General features: G+C 41.4%; 1 protein-coding gene across 8 annotated transcripts in view; it reads right to left on the reverse strand.

Moving 5' to 3' along the window:
* Window positions 1–17,126, reverse strand: part of ZNF236 (zinc finger protein 236) — a 161,751-nt gene that overhangs the window by 25,013 nt on the left and 119,612 nt on the right. For all 8 annotated transcript variants that reach the window (XM_056521411.1, XM_056521412.1, XM_056521414.1 and 5 more), the window contains 3 exons: window positions 8,844–8,972; window positions 6,832–7,026; window positions 2,029–2,158 (listed from right to left, as the gene is read on the reverse strand). In XM_056521411.1, coding sequence (XP_056377386.1) covers window positions 2,029–2,158; window positions 6,832–7,026; window positions 8,844–8,972 — 454 coding nt within the window. The remainder of the gene's footprint in view (window positions 1–2,028; window positions 2,159–6,831; window positions 7,027–8,843; window positions 8,973–17,126) is intronic.

The following is a 17,126-nucleotide window of genomic DNA, read 5'->3' on the forward strand; positions in this document are numbered from 1 at the left end:
AAAAAAAAAAAAATCTCAGAATCACTAAACTAAATTGAAGAGTCCCGAAGTTATCAGAACATAAAGTGGGAAAGGTCAGATTTGAAAAATGGGCCTTGGTCCTTAAAGTGGTATTCCGGGCAAAAAATATCATATCCCCTATCGATAGGATAGGGGATAAGATGTCTGATCGCGGGGGGCCCGCCGCTGGGACCCCCCGTGATATCGCTGCAGTAGCCCGCATTCTATGCGTAGCTGTGTCTGAAGTTTCGGAAACCTCCGGGCTTCCGAGACGGGGACGTGACGTCACTCCACGCCCCGTCCATTAATTTCTATGGGAGGGGGCTCAACGGCCGCAACGCCCCCTCCCATAGACCTGAATGGAGGGGGCGTGGTGTGACGTCACATCCCCGTCTCGGGAGCACGGAGGTTTCCGAAACTTTAGACGCAGCTACGCATAGAATGCAGGCTGCTGCAGGCACATCGCGGGGGGTCCCAGCGGCGGGCCTCCCGCGATCAGACATCTTATCCCCTATCCTATCGATAGGGTATACGATTTTTTTGCCCGGAATACCCCTTTAAGGGGTTAAATACACTGCTCAAATACACTGCTCAAAAAAATAAGGGGAACACAAAGATAACACATCCTAGATCTAAGTCCATGGCCATTTGCAGCCTCCACACTTGTAGGTCCTACAAAAAAAAATTTTTCTACATGTAATTGGGCCAATCTAGCCAAAAGAGGATTTTGGGAAGTAATGTTGGAAGGCAAAGTTTGTCTTTCAATCCACATTGCAAATGATCCCAAAAGGTGTTTTGGTGGGGTTAAGGTCAGGGCTCTGTGCAGGCCCCTCTAGTTTCACCACACCAAAGCACAGTTCTTATGTGGATGTCATTTTAAGAGGCAATGATGCATTACATAATGCACTTTGCATAACTACTATATGTGATTATAAGCACCGTCTACTGCTTTGCTGCTAATCTGCATTCCTAGATGTATCTACGTCACAGTAAAAGCACAGTTAAATAGTACCTGTCACCAAACTAACTTTCCTAAACTAACTCACACTATGTACCCTAACTACACCTAACACCAAGCCCCCCCCCCTATATATCTATATCTATCTATCTATCTATCTATATATATATATATATATATATATTATTTTTTTTTTTTTTTTAGAGTGCTCTTGCTCACATAGTGTGAGCTGCTGGAGGGAGGATGTAGGCGAGCCCCAGCAGATGTGATGTCACTGAAGTCTGCTGAGGGACCGCTTCCGCCCTTACATCATCTCTGCTGCGCTCAGTTTCAGGAGCGCGCAGAGATGCTTAGCCTATGACCGGCAGGCTTCTCTGGGGTCTCCTCCTTCTTGTTTAGCACTGCACGTGCTTTACAGGGAGGAGAAGTATAGGAGCAAAGATCTGCAGTCCAGATCTCCTTCAGAGGGATCAGAGCCTGATGATGGGCCATGTCAGGGAGAGTGCCGCGGGGCAGACACAGCGCTCACTCCCGCCTGTTTGATTGACAGGCAGTGAGCAAGAGCTGTGCCTCGCTCTTTGCCAAAGCATTTCCTGAGTTTGGTCTCCTGCCAGGCCGGGAGGCGACCAAACTCACTGTATTAATAGTGCCTAATGAGAGAATAGAGCCACCTAGTGGCCATTTTTTTTCTAATGAATAAAAACATATAAAAATTTAAAAAAAAATGTATGAGACTGATTTACAAGCTGTCTTAAAATTACATAAAATAACATATGAAAACTTTAATTTGGTGAACGGTACTCTTTAATGAGAGCACATTTAGAAAAAGGAAAAATTGTCGTATCCTGTGATAATGCCATGTTTAAAATCACTGAACCCCTCAAGTATGGCACATACTTCCACCAATGTTTCTCCATAGAGATTGCATGGCAGTCTGCTTGATTTTATGCACCCGTTTGCAATGGGTGTGACTGATACATCTAAACTCAATGTAGTGATAATTTGTAATGGTGAGTTCAACAGTTAAAAAAAAAAAAATAATAAATAAAATAATTCTTATTATGCCATACCTGTATGAATGCGGCTGTGTCTTTCAAGCTGACTTGGTTTAGCAAATGCCTTATCACAAGTATCACACTTAAATAATTTTGGCATCTGTGAACTTCGTGAGGGTCCAGGTTGATGGGTCTGCATGTGCTCCTATTTATAGTTAAAGATATATTAAACATATTATTGTTAAACAAAATACAATACCCAGGGCACAAAATCCCCTTATTGGTACTCCCCGAAAACGTAACTTTTAATATGCTCAGTTAAAAGGACCTACACGTACCTCCTGATGACAGTGCTAAAGCATTGAAACATGTAGAGGGGGCAATATAAAGTGTATTAAGTCTTGTCCACCAATGGACTGTACTGAAGACTCTATTTCTGCTTACCTTTTTAACTGAGAAAAATGAAAGTTATATTTTTGGGTAGTACCAATAAGGGGATTTTGTGCCCTGGGCCTTCGTGCCTTGGGTTATTGTGTGGATATATTATTGTGACACACTTTTTGCATTATTTTTTGGAGAGATTAGGCCTATACATATGTATGACAACAGAAGCTACTCTATCTCAGCATATAAGGTTAATAAACCAACATGTCAGGCTTAAACATTTATTAATGAAGCTCACACAAAAAAACAGCTGTGCTGTGTCACATAGATTATTTCTGTATGTTTTGGATCAAGGGCCTTTATCAAGCTATAGAAATACAAAAGAACAGAAAAAACATTAATCAGCACATATTCAAATATTGAGATCAAACTTTTAGAGTGGAAATGTGCACAACAAATAAACGTATCCTGCAGGATGCATGAAATTAGGGCAAAAAAACAATTACACATCATATTCTACAGAGCAGCTCAGACAATTGTTAATATACTAGGAAGAAAACAATTATATTTCCCCATCTAGTAACTCCGCTATTAGTCCTCTCTAGCCCTTGTACAGCCTCGCCCTTATCCACAGCCCCTTATGACATTATGGCTCTATACTCATGTGATTGGCCATGACACTACAACACTGCATTTACTCCTGATCAGCTGATCATCACACTTTCCTATTCATCTAGTAGCAGGAGTTTGTAAGGTGCTGGTCTCAGGCACATTGGGATATTCGTACATTTGCTTGTATACATGTCAAGGTTATATGATCACTATCTAGACAGCCACCATACATGCTATCACATAACATATAGGAGTGTATATGAAGAACCATTATGCTAAGATGTTTTTTATGCATTAGGGTTTCATAAACGTTCACATAAGACAGCTATCCTTTTATATGTCAGTCAGGCTTCACATCCCAAGGGGAATGTAAATAGGGTCTTAAAAGACCTACAAACCCTACAGATCTATAGTGCCCCTAGGTTTGTGTTTATAAAATGCTGTTATTGACAGCTTCCTATGCATATAACTAGTTTACAAGTTCTGGTTTATGTCAGGATGGCAGTTTACTCACTAGCCTACACTAGTACTAACAACTGTCTGAGCCACTTTGCAGTATATAGCTTATGGGTAGGGTCACACGTAAAGGTAAATTACACTGCGGATCCGCCGATGGTGGACCCTACAGTGTGCCTCCAGCTGTGCCTGCACATAGCAACAATCCACCACTACAAGCAGACACACAGTATTCTGTGAGTTGCTACACACATGCGCAGTGTACTCATACACATCGCGGCTGCTCTCGGCCGAGCTTACACTGCGCATGCGCCTGGCGACTTGCAGAACACTGTGTGTCTGCTCGTAGTGTTGGATTGCAGCTACAAGCAGGCAAGCACAGCTGGAGGCACACTGTATGGTCCGTCATCAGTGGATCCACAGTGAAAGATACGCTGCAAATCCGTTCGACCCTACCCTATACCTGATAATTTTTTGCTTTCTGACAGTACGTATATTTGTTGTGCACATTTCCACTCTACAGGTTTGATCCAATATTTGAATATGTGCTGATGAATGTTTTTCTGTTCATTTGTATTTCTATAGCTTGATAAATGGCCTTGCCCCGAAATGTTTCTACAGAAATAACACACACACACAGCTGCTGTTTGTGACCCAGATTAATAAATGTTTTAGCATGTTTTTAACCACCACTGAAATCATAGTGTGCCATCTCTTCCTATACGAATCTCTAGTACACCCTGCCCACAATGTGTAACAGCAGTAGAATCAATGCAGCCTTGGAGGCCTTTAGAAGGTCCCAACTGTTGAGACAACCTACAAAGACCTCACGATTGGTTCAGGGGTTTCTATTTTAGGCCAGAAGTGAACAGCACATGGCTTTTAATCACCTAGTTGCAACAGTTACCATGGACCCGAGGTGGTTAAATGACTGGAATTGAAGCTTGATAAAATGCTGGTTGGTGACAGTGGATGTCGGCTACTGTTAGCAGCTAGCACCTACTGAGTATGCAGCAGGCTTAGTACATGTATGCCCCATGACGCTATGTGGTTAAAGGGAAACTGACAGACAGCAGAGTTGTCCATACTAACCTGTTGGTACTGGGTGATGCGGTTGACTGTTCATAACATTGTTTTTATTTTTCACCTACGTTGAACCATTTATGAGATATTGAAAAAAAAAAAAGTAAGATGCAAATAAGTGTGCTTGGTGCACTGGGGCGTTCTCTAGCCCCTAAATGCACTCCTGCACCTGCCTACAAAGTCCAGTAAGAAGGCTCTCTAATAAATACAGTGGTAACTCAACTCACAGTAGCCTCAGAATACAATATTATCACCATACAATGGTCGTCCTGGAACCAACTAATAATGTAACTTGAGGGACCACTGTATGTGCATGGATTCTTCAGCAATGAGGTAGCTACTATGTGCTGTGAGATCCTGTGCTTCCAGCTGAGGAAGTTTATGCATATTATAAGGGGTGTTCTTACCAGGTCTGTGAAGCAGTGCACATAGGGGCTAGGGAACACCCCTAGTATACTAATTTACATATTACAATTTTCATCCATATCTCCTAAACGGTGCAAAGTAGGTAAAAAATAAATATGTGATTAGAGTCAAAACGGGCAGGTTAGTATGGGTGACCCTGCTTACAGTTTCCCTGAAAATTCTCTAAAATATTTATTACCGTATTTATCGGCGTATAACATGCACCCCCATTTTAACAGGGAAATTTAAGTAAAAAAAATTTAATGTAAAATAAATGACTGACTAAATGCCACATCATCCCCCCAACTTCCTTTTCTTCTGCACCTCAGTTTGGTTCCGTCCCCTCCAGTGCCACATCATTCCTTCCCTTTTATCAGTCCCTGTGCCACATTTACCCCTCTCATCGCCACCCCCATGTCTCCTTATCCCCCCATGTCTCATCATTTCCCCCTGTCATAGACCACCACTAGCCATACAAACATTAAGCCTTTAGTGCCTCCCCCACCATCATTTCCCCCTGTCTCATCATCATTTCCCTCTGTCTCATCATCCCTCCACCCTGTCTCATCATGTCCCCCCATCATTCCCCCGTCTCATCATCCCCCCACCCTCTCTCACCATGTCCCCCCTCATCATCACCCCACCCGTCTCATCATCCCCCCATCATTCCCCCCCTATCATCCCCCCATCATCTCCTCCCCCTCATCATTTCCCCCTGTCTCATCATCCCCCCCTCATCATTTCCCCCTGTCTCATCATCCCCCCCCCCCCCGCCTCTCAGCGTGGCATCAGGGATGTCAGGGATTCAGTAAATGAAAAGTGACGTCACTGATGCCGCGCAGAAAAGCTGGCAAAGGACATCACTCATCTGCTTCACTGACTGCAACCCGCAAGACCCCCCGCCTGACCTGACCTGCCAAAGCGCAGCAAGGTAAGGAAAATAAACAAAACTATGAAAAGCAGGGAAAAGGGGGAATGAAGAGGGAGGGGGGAGGTAAGAAAAATGAAAAGTAAAACTGTCACTTGTTTTCTCCCGCACTATCCACAGGAACTGGTGGATAGTGCGGGAGACGCTGGTTAAAAGGTAGGGCAGATCCGGACAAGGTAGGGCTCATTTTAATCAGCATCTCCCGCAATGTCCAATGTCCACCAGTACCTGTGGATAGTGCGGGAGAAAACAAGTGACCGTTTTCCTTTATAGCAGAGCGGGAAGGAGACGCCGCTGGTCACTGATTTAAAGTGGCCGCGGTCGGGCTGCTAATACTTAACAAGCAGCCGCTACTTCGGCCTCTTTAAATCAGTGACCAGAAGATTTATCGGTGTATAACAAGCATGCAGGCTTTTTGCCTAAAATTTAAGTTTTAAAAGTGCGTGTTATACGCTGATAAATACGGTATTTATAATTGGACCTGAACTTTTAGTTTGGTGTAAAAAAATAATTAAGGTTAATCAGAATATTAAAACACAACTAGACATAAATATCTCCTCAGTTAAAATATACATTAAAAGGGGTATTTTCTGGCTTTAGACATTTTATGTGCATTATGAGCGGAGCTTCGTCTCCAGGCTCGGTAACCGGAAGTTTACGTGACTGGAGACGTGCCATAATGCCACACTCCCATCGTGACATTACATCATACCCCCTTCATTCATGTCTATGGGAGGGGGTGTAACAGCCGTTACTCCCCCTCCCATAGACATGAAGGGAGGGGACGTGACCTGACGCCACAATGGGGGCGTGGCGTTAAGTCACCAGTCCCGAAAACTTCCGGTTACCGAGCCTGGAGACGAAGCTCCGCACATAATGCAGGTGCTGCAGGGAGATCGTGGTGGGTCCCCCCCACAATCAGACATCTTATCCAAAAGCATAGGGGATAAAATGTCTAAAGCCAGAACACCCCTTTAAAATTAGTTTGACGTCCAAAAATGAAGACTCACTTTTAAATGGGATGCCCTCTTGAAGGCTTTATTGCATAGGTGGCACACATGAATCCGTTCTTTCCCATGTACGTCTTTGTTGTGTTCTGCCAGCATGACAGCCGATGGAAAGTAATGGTTGCATTCAAAACATTGATGTATTCTTTCCTGCTTTTCTGAATCATTATTCTTTTCTATATCAGTGTCATCTGTAACCTATGAGAAAAGTTCTCAGTGACTATTATAAATTAAAATGTAAAAAAGCTCCTGAATCAGATATCTTTAAAGAAAAAAGAAAAAAGAAAAAAAAATAAAGATTTTTTTTTTTTTTTTTTTTTAGAAGATTCCCTTAAATCAGGCAGTTCAAGGTTTTCTTTCCCTATAGTTATAATTACAATTATAAAACTTTTAATTTGCTGGCCCAAGAATTTGATGTTAAATGTTTCAAGCCATTAAAGGGGTTATTCAGGACTTTTTAATTGATGCCTATTCTCAGACTAGAGTACCCCGGATGATCCGCAGTTTGGCAGAACCACTATCCTCTGCTGCAAAATGTGAAGGGAGCTGTATGCCTTCACTTCATTTATTGGGTACTGGCCGTGCCTGACTACTACAGCACGTTACACATTTTCAAAATTAAGAATATTTATATGGGCACTGTCATTAAAAACAGACCCCCAACTGATTAATATAAAGAGCTGGGAGAAGTGTGCACTTATGTTCTCTCTCAAGACAGTCTTATAATAAACCTATGGGAACATCTTTCTCACACAAAGAAGACCTCGACCAAAGGAGAAAAAAAATAAAAACTTTTGACACGGCTCTAGTTTTTAAGTTTTTTCTGCTTTGACTGGGAGTATGCATCATCATCCCATATGCAACAGCCTAGATATTAAGCTAAAAAAAATGTACATTTCCCATATGCTATACTTGCAGACAGAAGCACACAAATTTAATTTCTGCATTTTTATGGCATACCTACATACTGCATATACTCAAGTATAAGCCGACCCGAATATAAGCCGAGGCCCCTAATTTCACCCCCAAAAAAACAGGAAAAGTTATTGACTCAACTATAAGCCTAGGGTGGGAAATACATCATCCCCCCCCCATGTCGTCATCATCCCCCCCTGTCATCTTCCAGACCCCGTCATTAACACCCCCGTCATCATCCTGTCATCATCCCCCTGTCATCATCACCCTGTCATCATCCCCCTGTCATCATCCCCCTGTCATCATCCCCCCCCTTCATCTTCACCCAGTCATCATCACCCCCCCTTCATCTTCACCCCGTCATCATCACCCTGTCATCATCCCCCCACTTCATCATCACCGCCTGTCAATCCCCCCAGTGGTCTTCAACCTGCAGACCTCCAGATGTTGTAACACTACAACTCCCAGCATGCCCTGTAGTTTTGAAACATCTGGAGGTCCGCAGATTGAAGACCACTGTGCTGGCCTTCGTCATCATCCAGACCTCCCTCCCCCCCCCCTTTAGTTTTCTACCCTGCCCCTCCCCCCCCCCCCCCCCCTCGGTGGGAAGGAAGGGTGAGCTGATACGGGCCATCTATGCTGCAGGGACCGTCCGGTGGGGAGGGTTAGTCGTTCCAGGCAGTACATTTTCACCGGGAGGCCCTACACCGAGGGGAGGTAAGTAGAAAACTAAACGGGGGGGTTCTGGATGATGACAAATGCACGCGCAGTGGTCTTCAACCAGCAGACCTCCAGATGTTTCAAAACTACAACTACCCGCATGCCTGGACAGCCGATGGCTGGGAGATGTAGTTTTGCAACATCTGGAGGTCTGCAGGTTGAAGACCACTGGTGAAGGGATTGACAGGTGGAGAGTTCACTCGAGTATAAGCCGAGGGGGGCGTTTTCAGCACAAAAAATCGTGCTGAAAAACTCGACTTATACTCGAGTATATATGGTAATCCTCATTCTGTTTTTATCTTCTTACATAATTTCTAGTGAGATGACTCCTTTCCATATGTAAACACAATTAAATATGTTACATAGCATTATGACAATACCTGGTAATTTAGGTCATTGTTATTGTTGGAGGGCTGGGCTGCATGGCTGACCAGTATCACCTGCTGAGCATTACTTCCACTTTGTCCAGATAAGCTATTATCAGACAAAATACCGGGGAACTGCTGACTCTGGTGGAAAATAAAAACAAAGCGATCAGACTTCTACTAATAAAAATAGAAACGCTGGAAAATATCAACTTTACAGAAATATATTAGATGATCATTTGTAGGTGACACATAACTATAAGAACTAGACTACTAATACATACCATTACAAAAAAATATATATATATATCCACAAAAAAGCAGAAGCGGCACTCCAAAGTCACATCAAATAGTGGTTTATTCACTCATCTGTGAAGGCGATGTTTCGGCTTATCAATAAAGCCTTTCTCAAGCTTGAGAAAGGCTTTATTGATAAGCCGAAACGTCGCCTTCACAGATGAGTGAATAAACTACTATTTGATGTGACTTTGGAGTGCCGCTTCTGCTTTTTTGTGGACATTACATTGGGGGTCGGTCTGCCCCTGAAGCTGAGCACCCAGACGGATCTGGAATCCTGCATCACGGTGCTTCTTCCTTCTTCTTTGTTCTATATTATATATATATATATATATATATATATATATATATATATATATATATATATATATGTGTGTGTGTGATGATAATGATGAGAATGCTGAAAAGTCTTCAGAACAAGGAGTGTGAACTTGGTACACTTAAAACATAGACATAAAAGAAAGAATTTATTATCCATGAGTTATTCTGCTGTTCTTTTACCAGATAGGAACCTTCTATGGCTTGTGTATGTACAACTCATTTTGCAAAGTGGCACATGATGCATAATAAATTTAATTTGGAAATGATTGCCTAATGTGTTCAGTCTGTTTAATGTATGTAGTTTTAAATTTATGGATGTATTAGCTAGTAAGTAAGTATGCTCACGGCGGGGTTAATTTGCACAAAAATGTGTGTTTATTTGTAGCTTACATTAATGCTAAGAAGTGATGAACAACTTCCTCTGGAGCATACAGCAGCTGATAAGTACTGGAAGTAAAAGAATTTGAAATAGAAGTAATTTACAAATCTGGCACCATTTTTTCCCCTCTGGAGAACCCTTTTAAGGCAGTACTGAGAACGTGCAATACAATGCACCATGATACAATAAACCAGGACATGGTAATACTTATCTATGACATAAATCTTTACAAATATAAACTAAAACAAAATTGTCAAACTTCTAACTATAAGACACAGATATAGTATAACATAGTATTTTTCCAGAGCTCCCACTTGGTAAGTGTCTTATGAGGCACGTTTAATAGGGTGACATTTATGGGAACATTGTAGTTGCAGAGTGTAAAACGTGTAAAGAGCGTAACATTGGAACACAACCACTGTAAGCACTAAAAAACACAAATTAAGGTGACATCCTCAGCAACGACATATTATAGTTACATTACATCATTATCAGGTATGTTATTTCCTTGTAAAATCATACCTAGTTTTAGCCTTTCTGATTCACATTTCTTGGCTTGCTGGCAACATTGATAGAATGGTTTTATGCCCTCTCTCTAGACTCGAAGTTTGTAACTTGACAGATTTTCATAACTATACGTTTTTTTTTTTTTTAAATAATTATGCCAATTACCCGATGATTGTATTCTTGCCCCTGCTCTACCTCCATTAAAGCGGTATTCTGTCCCTAGACATCTTGGATAGGGGATAAGGTGTCTGATGATGGGAGTCCCGCCACTGGTGACCCCCCGCGAACTTGGCTGCGGCACCCCCGACATCCGTGCCGGATGACTGGCGACGCGGGGCAGAGGCTTGTGACGTCACAGTCACGACCCCTCAATGTAAGTCTATGGGAGAGGGCGTGACGGGGTGTGGCCATGACGTCACAAGTCTCCGGAGCTGCACCCGACACTCTAAACGAATGCTGTGTGCAGCAGGGAGATGGCAGTAGCCCCCAGCTGCGGGACCCCCGCGATCAGACATCTTATCCCCTATCCTTTGGATTGGGGATAAGATGTCTAGGGGCAGAGTACCCCTTTAAGGCAGTACTGATGCCAGCTCATTGTGAAATACATTCACATACTTGTGATCCTGATTTTTGCAAATGTGCTTTGAAAATACACTAACTTAAAATCCCCACTTGGATTTTGCTATATAATAAAAGCCTTTTATTATCAGTATGTGCAAACCACTTAACATGTACCAGTGAAATATGTTCTCATTTTCTATAGCAATTGAAATTAACTATGATGATTTAGTAAATGTAATGAAAGTCAAATCTAAAATATATCAAATGTGAGCAAAGTGTAGTAATAACCCTAGGACTACCATATGGCGATATTTTATGGACTTTTACCAACTGCCTATTCAATTTTACAGGACAGATTTTTTGCTATCCATAAACTCAGAGAGCAGGAAGTCTGGTGTTCATAAATCACATGTTGTCTACCACATATTACAACTCTGTTTATATAAAGATGACAGGCAGCCAAAACGGTTATCGTCAGGAAAAAATCTCCATTTTAGGACTCCTAATTTCTTTTTTTCAATGGTGCAATATTATAGTCTTGGTATTTATAACCAAAAAAACAACACAAACTTATTAACTTGAAATGATAACACAGCAGATGTCTAGGAGGTAGTCATGTGCCAGCATATCCTTTGATATGGACTCCAGTGTTTCAGTGATGTCTTTGGTCCTCCAGATCCTATGACTGGGGGACATACACACTCCGTGGTTTCGAATTGCATTATCCCAATTAAATGCAGTTCTATAAAAGGCTCTTCCTTGCTTCAATGCCACCACGGCAATGAAATGGTTTATAAGGGACCTAAGCAGTCAAAACCGGGGTCTTTCCAGGGTGGGCACTGTGTATTATCATTATAATACTGGAACTTAACCCCTTAAGGACCAGGCACGTATGAGTACGTCCCTGCGCCCTGGGTCTTAAGGACCAGGCCGCGCACCGGGCGGGTTGCGAAACCGGACGCCTTCTGAAATTGTTCAGCAGGCGTCCGAGGCAAACGCAGAGGGGGGTCCTGAGACCCCCCCATGTCGGCGATGGCAGAAAATCACATGTCAATTCAGCCATGCGATTTTCTGCTATTCCGGGCTGATCGGGTCTCTGGTGACCCGATCACCCGGAAAATAGTGATGATCTGACCTGTCAGTGACAGCCCAGATCATCTTGCAGGGTAGGAGTGAGGTCGCAGTGATGCAATCTCCTCCTATCCCCTGCCATTGGTCAGAACTGATTCTGACCAATGGCAGAGCAGGACAGTGGATTGTACAGTAAAAGTGGGAAAGTAAAGTGATCTTTACTGTGGCAACCACTAGGAAGGCCAAACTGCAACTCCCAGCATGCCCAGACAGCCAAAGGCTGTCTGGGCATGCTGGGAGTTGTAGTTTTGCAACATCTGGAGGGTCACAGTTTGGGGACCATTGTTACAGTGGTGCCCAAACTGTAGCCCTCCAGATGCTGCCAAACTACAACTCTCAGCATGCCTACACTGCCCAGGCATGCTGGGAGTTGTAGTTCTGTAACATCTGTCCCTTCAGATTTTGCAATTTTCATGAAATTTTTGAAAATGCTGCTCTACTTTGAAGCCCTCTTATTTTTCAAAAAGTAAAAATATGTCCATTTTATGATGCCAACATAAAAAAGACATATTGTATTTGTGAATAAAAATAAAATATATTTGGAATATCCATTTTCCTTTCAAGCAGAGCGCTTCAAAGTTAGAAAAATTCAAAATTTTCAAAATTTTCATTAAGTTTTGGGCGTTTTCACCAAAAAAGGATGCAAGTAACAACGAAAATTTACCACCAAAATAAAGTAGAATATGTCACGAAAAAACTATCTCAGAATCAGAGTATTCGGTAAAAGCGTTTAAGAAATATTAATTCTTAAAGTGGGCAGATTAAAGTGGGCAAAAAACGCTCTGGTCCTACAGTGAAAACCTTTTTTTTTTTTTTTTATTAAATCAACTGGTGCCAGAAAATTAAACATATTTGTAAGATACTTCTATTAAAACATCTTAATCCTTCCAGTACTTATTAGCTGCTAAATACTACAGAGGAAATTATTTTCTTTTTGGAACACAGAGCTCTCTGCTGAATCACGAGCAAAGTGCTCTCTGCTGACATCTCTGTCCATTTTAAGAACTGCGAAGAGTAGGAGAAAATCCCCATAGTAAACATATGCTGCTCTGGACAGTTCCTAAAATGGACAGAGATGTCAGCAGAGAGCACTGTGCTTGTGATGTCAGCAGAGAGCTCTGTGTTCCAAAAAGAAAATAATTTCCTCTGTAGTATTCAGCAGCTAATAAGTACTGAAAGGATTAAGATTTTCAGTTAGAAGTAATTTACAAATCTGTTTAACATTCTGGCACCAGTTGATTTAAAAAAAAAAAAATAAATAGTTTTCCTCCGGAGTACCCCTTTAAGTATTTTCTGCAGACATGACCAAGTGATACAAGAGGTCTTTGCTCCAGTAGGCCATAAAGCTTGGCTTCTCCACTAGCCTGATATTTAATACATGTAACTAACTCCACTGCATCTATTAAGGGTTCACCTGCAGGGCTGGACATAAATGCAAGTGAGTTTTTAGGTATAAAACTGCAAGGCATACGAGTTTGTCTGGGAAACATGTAGTTCAATAATATATTTCGTAAAGTAGAACTTAAAAATTTCTATGTCATGATGCCCTTTCATGTCAAACCTGATCCCTGAGCTGCCCATGAACTCCGGGATCTGAGACTCAGTTTTGTCCTGGGTACCTTTTTTGGGGTTCCTCCTCCTTGGTGGATGAAGAGAATAACAGGACAAGTGAAGAGTCATGTTTTCTAAAACTTGGAGGATATACTGTACGTGCGTGTAAAAATGTGATAAAATTGGCTTTATAAATAAACTAGCTACATATGAATATATACACAAAAATTACACACATGAATTGGTCCTTGGGCAATGAGCTGTAAAACACTAAAGGGATGGAGTATTCCTTTAAATATAAATGCTTTCTGCCAAAAACAGCATTGCTTGTCCATACGTAGTTACTGTGCTTGAGTGTTACAATGAAAAGTACTGTAGATGCGAGTACTGAAAATGTAAAATCGCTGTTAAGTCATAAGGTCATTCCCCCGATGGGCTTGGTGTTTCGGAGGCGGTGGTCGCCGCTCGGTGCTACGCCAATGTCAGGTTAGGGACCCACTCTGACTAGGTGGCCTTGACGTGGCGAGTGGACTTGTACTTTTTGATCTAAATGTATACTAACAACCTGTTAGTTTTTGAAATTCTGCTGAGAAACAAGTAGATCAAAATACTACTGGTGAATGTGCGGCTGTGTTTCTCTATTTTTGTTTTACATTTATGCATATTTTAGCCCTAAGTGTTTCGCAACATTAGAAAACTATTACAGTAGTGGGTGTTATTTTCTGCCACAGACAAACAACAAAGATAATATGCATGCAAAGCAGTCCCGTGGAATACATTAAGACAAGTATTACTACACAGAAGCAAGTAAACATAATTAGGGTTATTCCTTTTGCAGCAATAATCCACTGGCAATTATGCGAGTGAACATTTCCATCTACTTTGAGACAGTAGAGGCATCAATTTGCATAGAGATTTTTTAAGAAGGATTTATTTTATGTTAGGAGTAAAACAGGGTGCAGACTTAGGCTGGGTTCACACTACGGTTTGTATTTACGGTTCCCGTATACGGCTTGGAGGAGGGGGGCGGGGCTTAATCGCGGCGCCCGCACTCAGCCGTATACGGGAACCGTAAATACAAACCGTAGTGTGAACCCAGCCTTAGACATATTTTAGAATTTAAATAAAATAAAAAAAATCTTTTTACTAATTTACCTACAGTGGCACTTGAAAATTTGGGAACCCTTAAAAATGTTCTTGTGCACAAAATGGGTCGGGTCTTTGGCGGATCCACAGCGTAAAATACACTGCAGATGAGTTACTGTGGATTGGTGGATGGTTTTGTAACTTTTCCCAGCCTGATGGGCATCAGCAAGTCTTCTGAGGATACACTTCCACAAAGGTGTTATAAAGTTTACACTATGATAGATCCCTGTTAAATACCACAGGTTGACCTCTCACACTTGATTGAAAACACCTAACTATCTTTACCTTCATATTATCTGCTAGTCCTAAAGGTCCCCCCCCCCCCCCCATACTCTTACCACTCATAGATATGTTAGATCATTTATTTGTTGAGGGAAATAATCCAAGTCTAATATTTTTGACTCATATGTTTTATTTGGTTCTCTTTCTCAACTAAAAATGTAAAAAAAATTCTGAATGGTTCACAAACTTTTAAGCATCACTGTAAACCTGATATTTCAAATTCAGTGTGTTGTACCACATATATCCCTAGACAACACACCTGCTATCTTGAGGTATGTTCCCATTACTCCATTTAAAGGGGTGGTCCATGTAAAAAATATTTTATCCTCTTTCCACAGGATAGGAGATAAGTAGCTGATTGCAGGGAGCTCTGTGGTCAGCCCCCAGAGATCAGCTACTTACCCCTTATCCTGTGGATCCCCGGAACGGCACTCCATCTCTCAATGTCATCTCCTGACTACAGATTTCCCTTTTAGGGTACAGTCACACACCGTAAATATGCAGCAAATTTGATGCTGCCGAAATTCACTGCGTACCTTTACACAGCTACCCGGTAGCAGCCTTGTGTGCACAAACAGGGTTGCCACTGGTGAATATACTAGGCATTTACTGCTGAGCGTATACGCTATGTGTAAACCTACCCTTAGTGTGTATTCACATATACAATATTTGAAGCTGCAGATTTAATGCTGTAGATTTCAATGTAAACTAATTGACTTAATCCAGCTTCAAATCTGCAGCTTCAAAACCAGACACAGGTTTAAATACACTCTAAAAATGGCTTTCATTGTTGCGCCTCCCTTTATAGCTGAACACAAGTGTGTTCAGAAGTCTTCGAAAAAAGTGCTTGAACTGTGGACATTGCCCAATTTCAACCGGCATATTGCTATAGATTTTCCACTTTTGATACTACTAATTCACCTTCACATTCTCAGACATATTACAGTAACTATTAAACTCTGTGCAGTTATAGCATCCAGTGTAAAATCTTTGGGGCATTTCATGTCCCAATTATTTAACTTCACTTAATAGCTGGCTTTGTCATGGTGTTCAAGCCACTGTAGCACAATACTATTACACTTGTACATTAGCTTTTCTAAGCTTGCTGAGAATGTCATATGGCTCCCACATAATCAGGTTTACTGCCCCAGGTTAAGCCAAGCGCTCCCTGCCAGTTTGATCGATTGGCTATATCAGGCTGAAAGACAGATGGGTTTTTATAGAGCATTATATTGTGCCTCTCAGTTCAAAAACTTTTATTAAGAACAAATGTGAAAGTACATTGCTCATGGTTTATCTTCCATATACCACTTGTCCTGATAAAAAAAAGAAATCTTTAACAATATAGCACTACAAGATCTATGTCATTCCAAGCCATCGTTCTCCCTGTTATTTTTATTTTTTTAGAAAATCCGGTTGATGAGGTTAGTTGTTTACTTAGGCTGTGAGCACCAGGTGCTGTTTGTCTAAGTCATCCGCCCAATAGTATTTTCTCAAACCTCAAATTGCATTTCCGACACACGAGACAAAATGACAACTTGATTAAGTGTCCTTACCCAGAAGCCTCTTTAAATTAGGCCTAATGTCTTCAGTAGCTCAGAGACTTGGTTTCCACTTAAGACGACTTACTAGAAATGAATCCTTGCAAGCTGAGCCAATTAACATCTCCTCTCCATTGTTATACTCAGGGACATATTGAGCAATTAATTTATGTTCAGTCAATGTTTTACTATAATATCTCTCATTACTTTATTTTTACACCAATAATATTCAGCTACAAAGCAGGCTTGGCAAAACGCTGCGTGGTAAATGAGACACAGCGGAGGGTATATTAATTAGATTTTTATGAGCCACGCGTTTCTATTTTATGTAGCGTTTTCATTAAATATTATGGGCTCTTTACTGTAAATGTTGAAGATGGAGTTAACTAAAGCACCAACCACTCTTCACTGCTACTGGCACAAACACATGCTGTTTACACACATTATATGTATATATGCGCATACATTTCCTCTTAATCCACTACGTGACTGTTCTATAATCAAAACAAACCTGCAAAAACAACTTGGGAAAAATGCATTCATGTGTGCTGCTTTCATGCTGAATTCTTCAACAAGAACTTA

The sequence above is a fragment of the Hyla sarda genome, chromosome 5 (genome assembly GCF_029499605.1).
Source record: "Hyla sarda isolate aHylSar1 chromosome 5, aHylSar1.hap1, whole genome shotgun sequence".
NCBI classification, from domain to species: Eukaryota; Metazoa; Chordata; class Amphibia; order Anura; family Hylidae; genus Hyla; species Hyla sarda.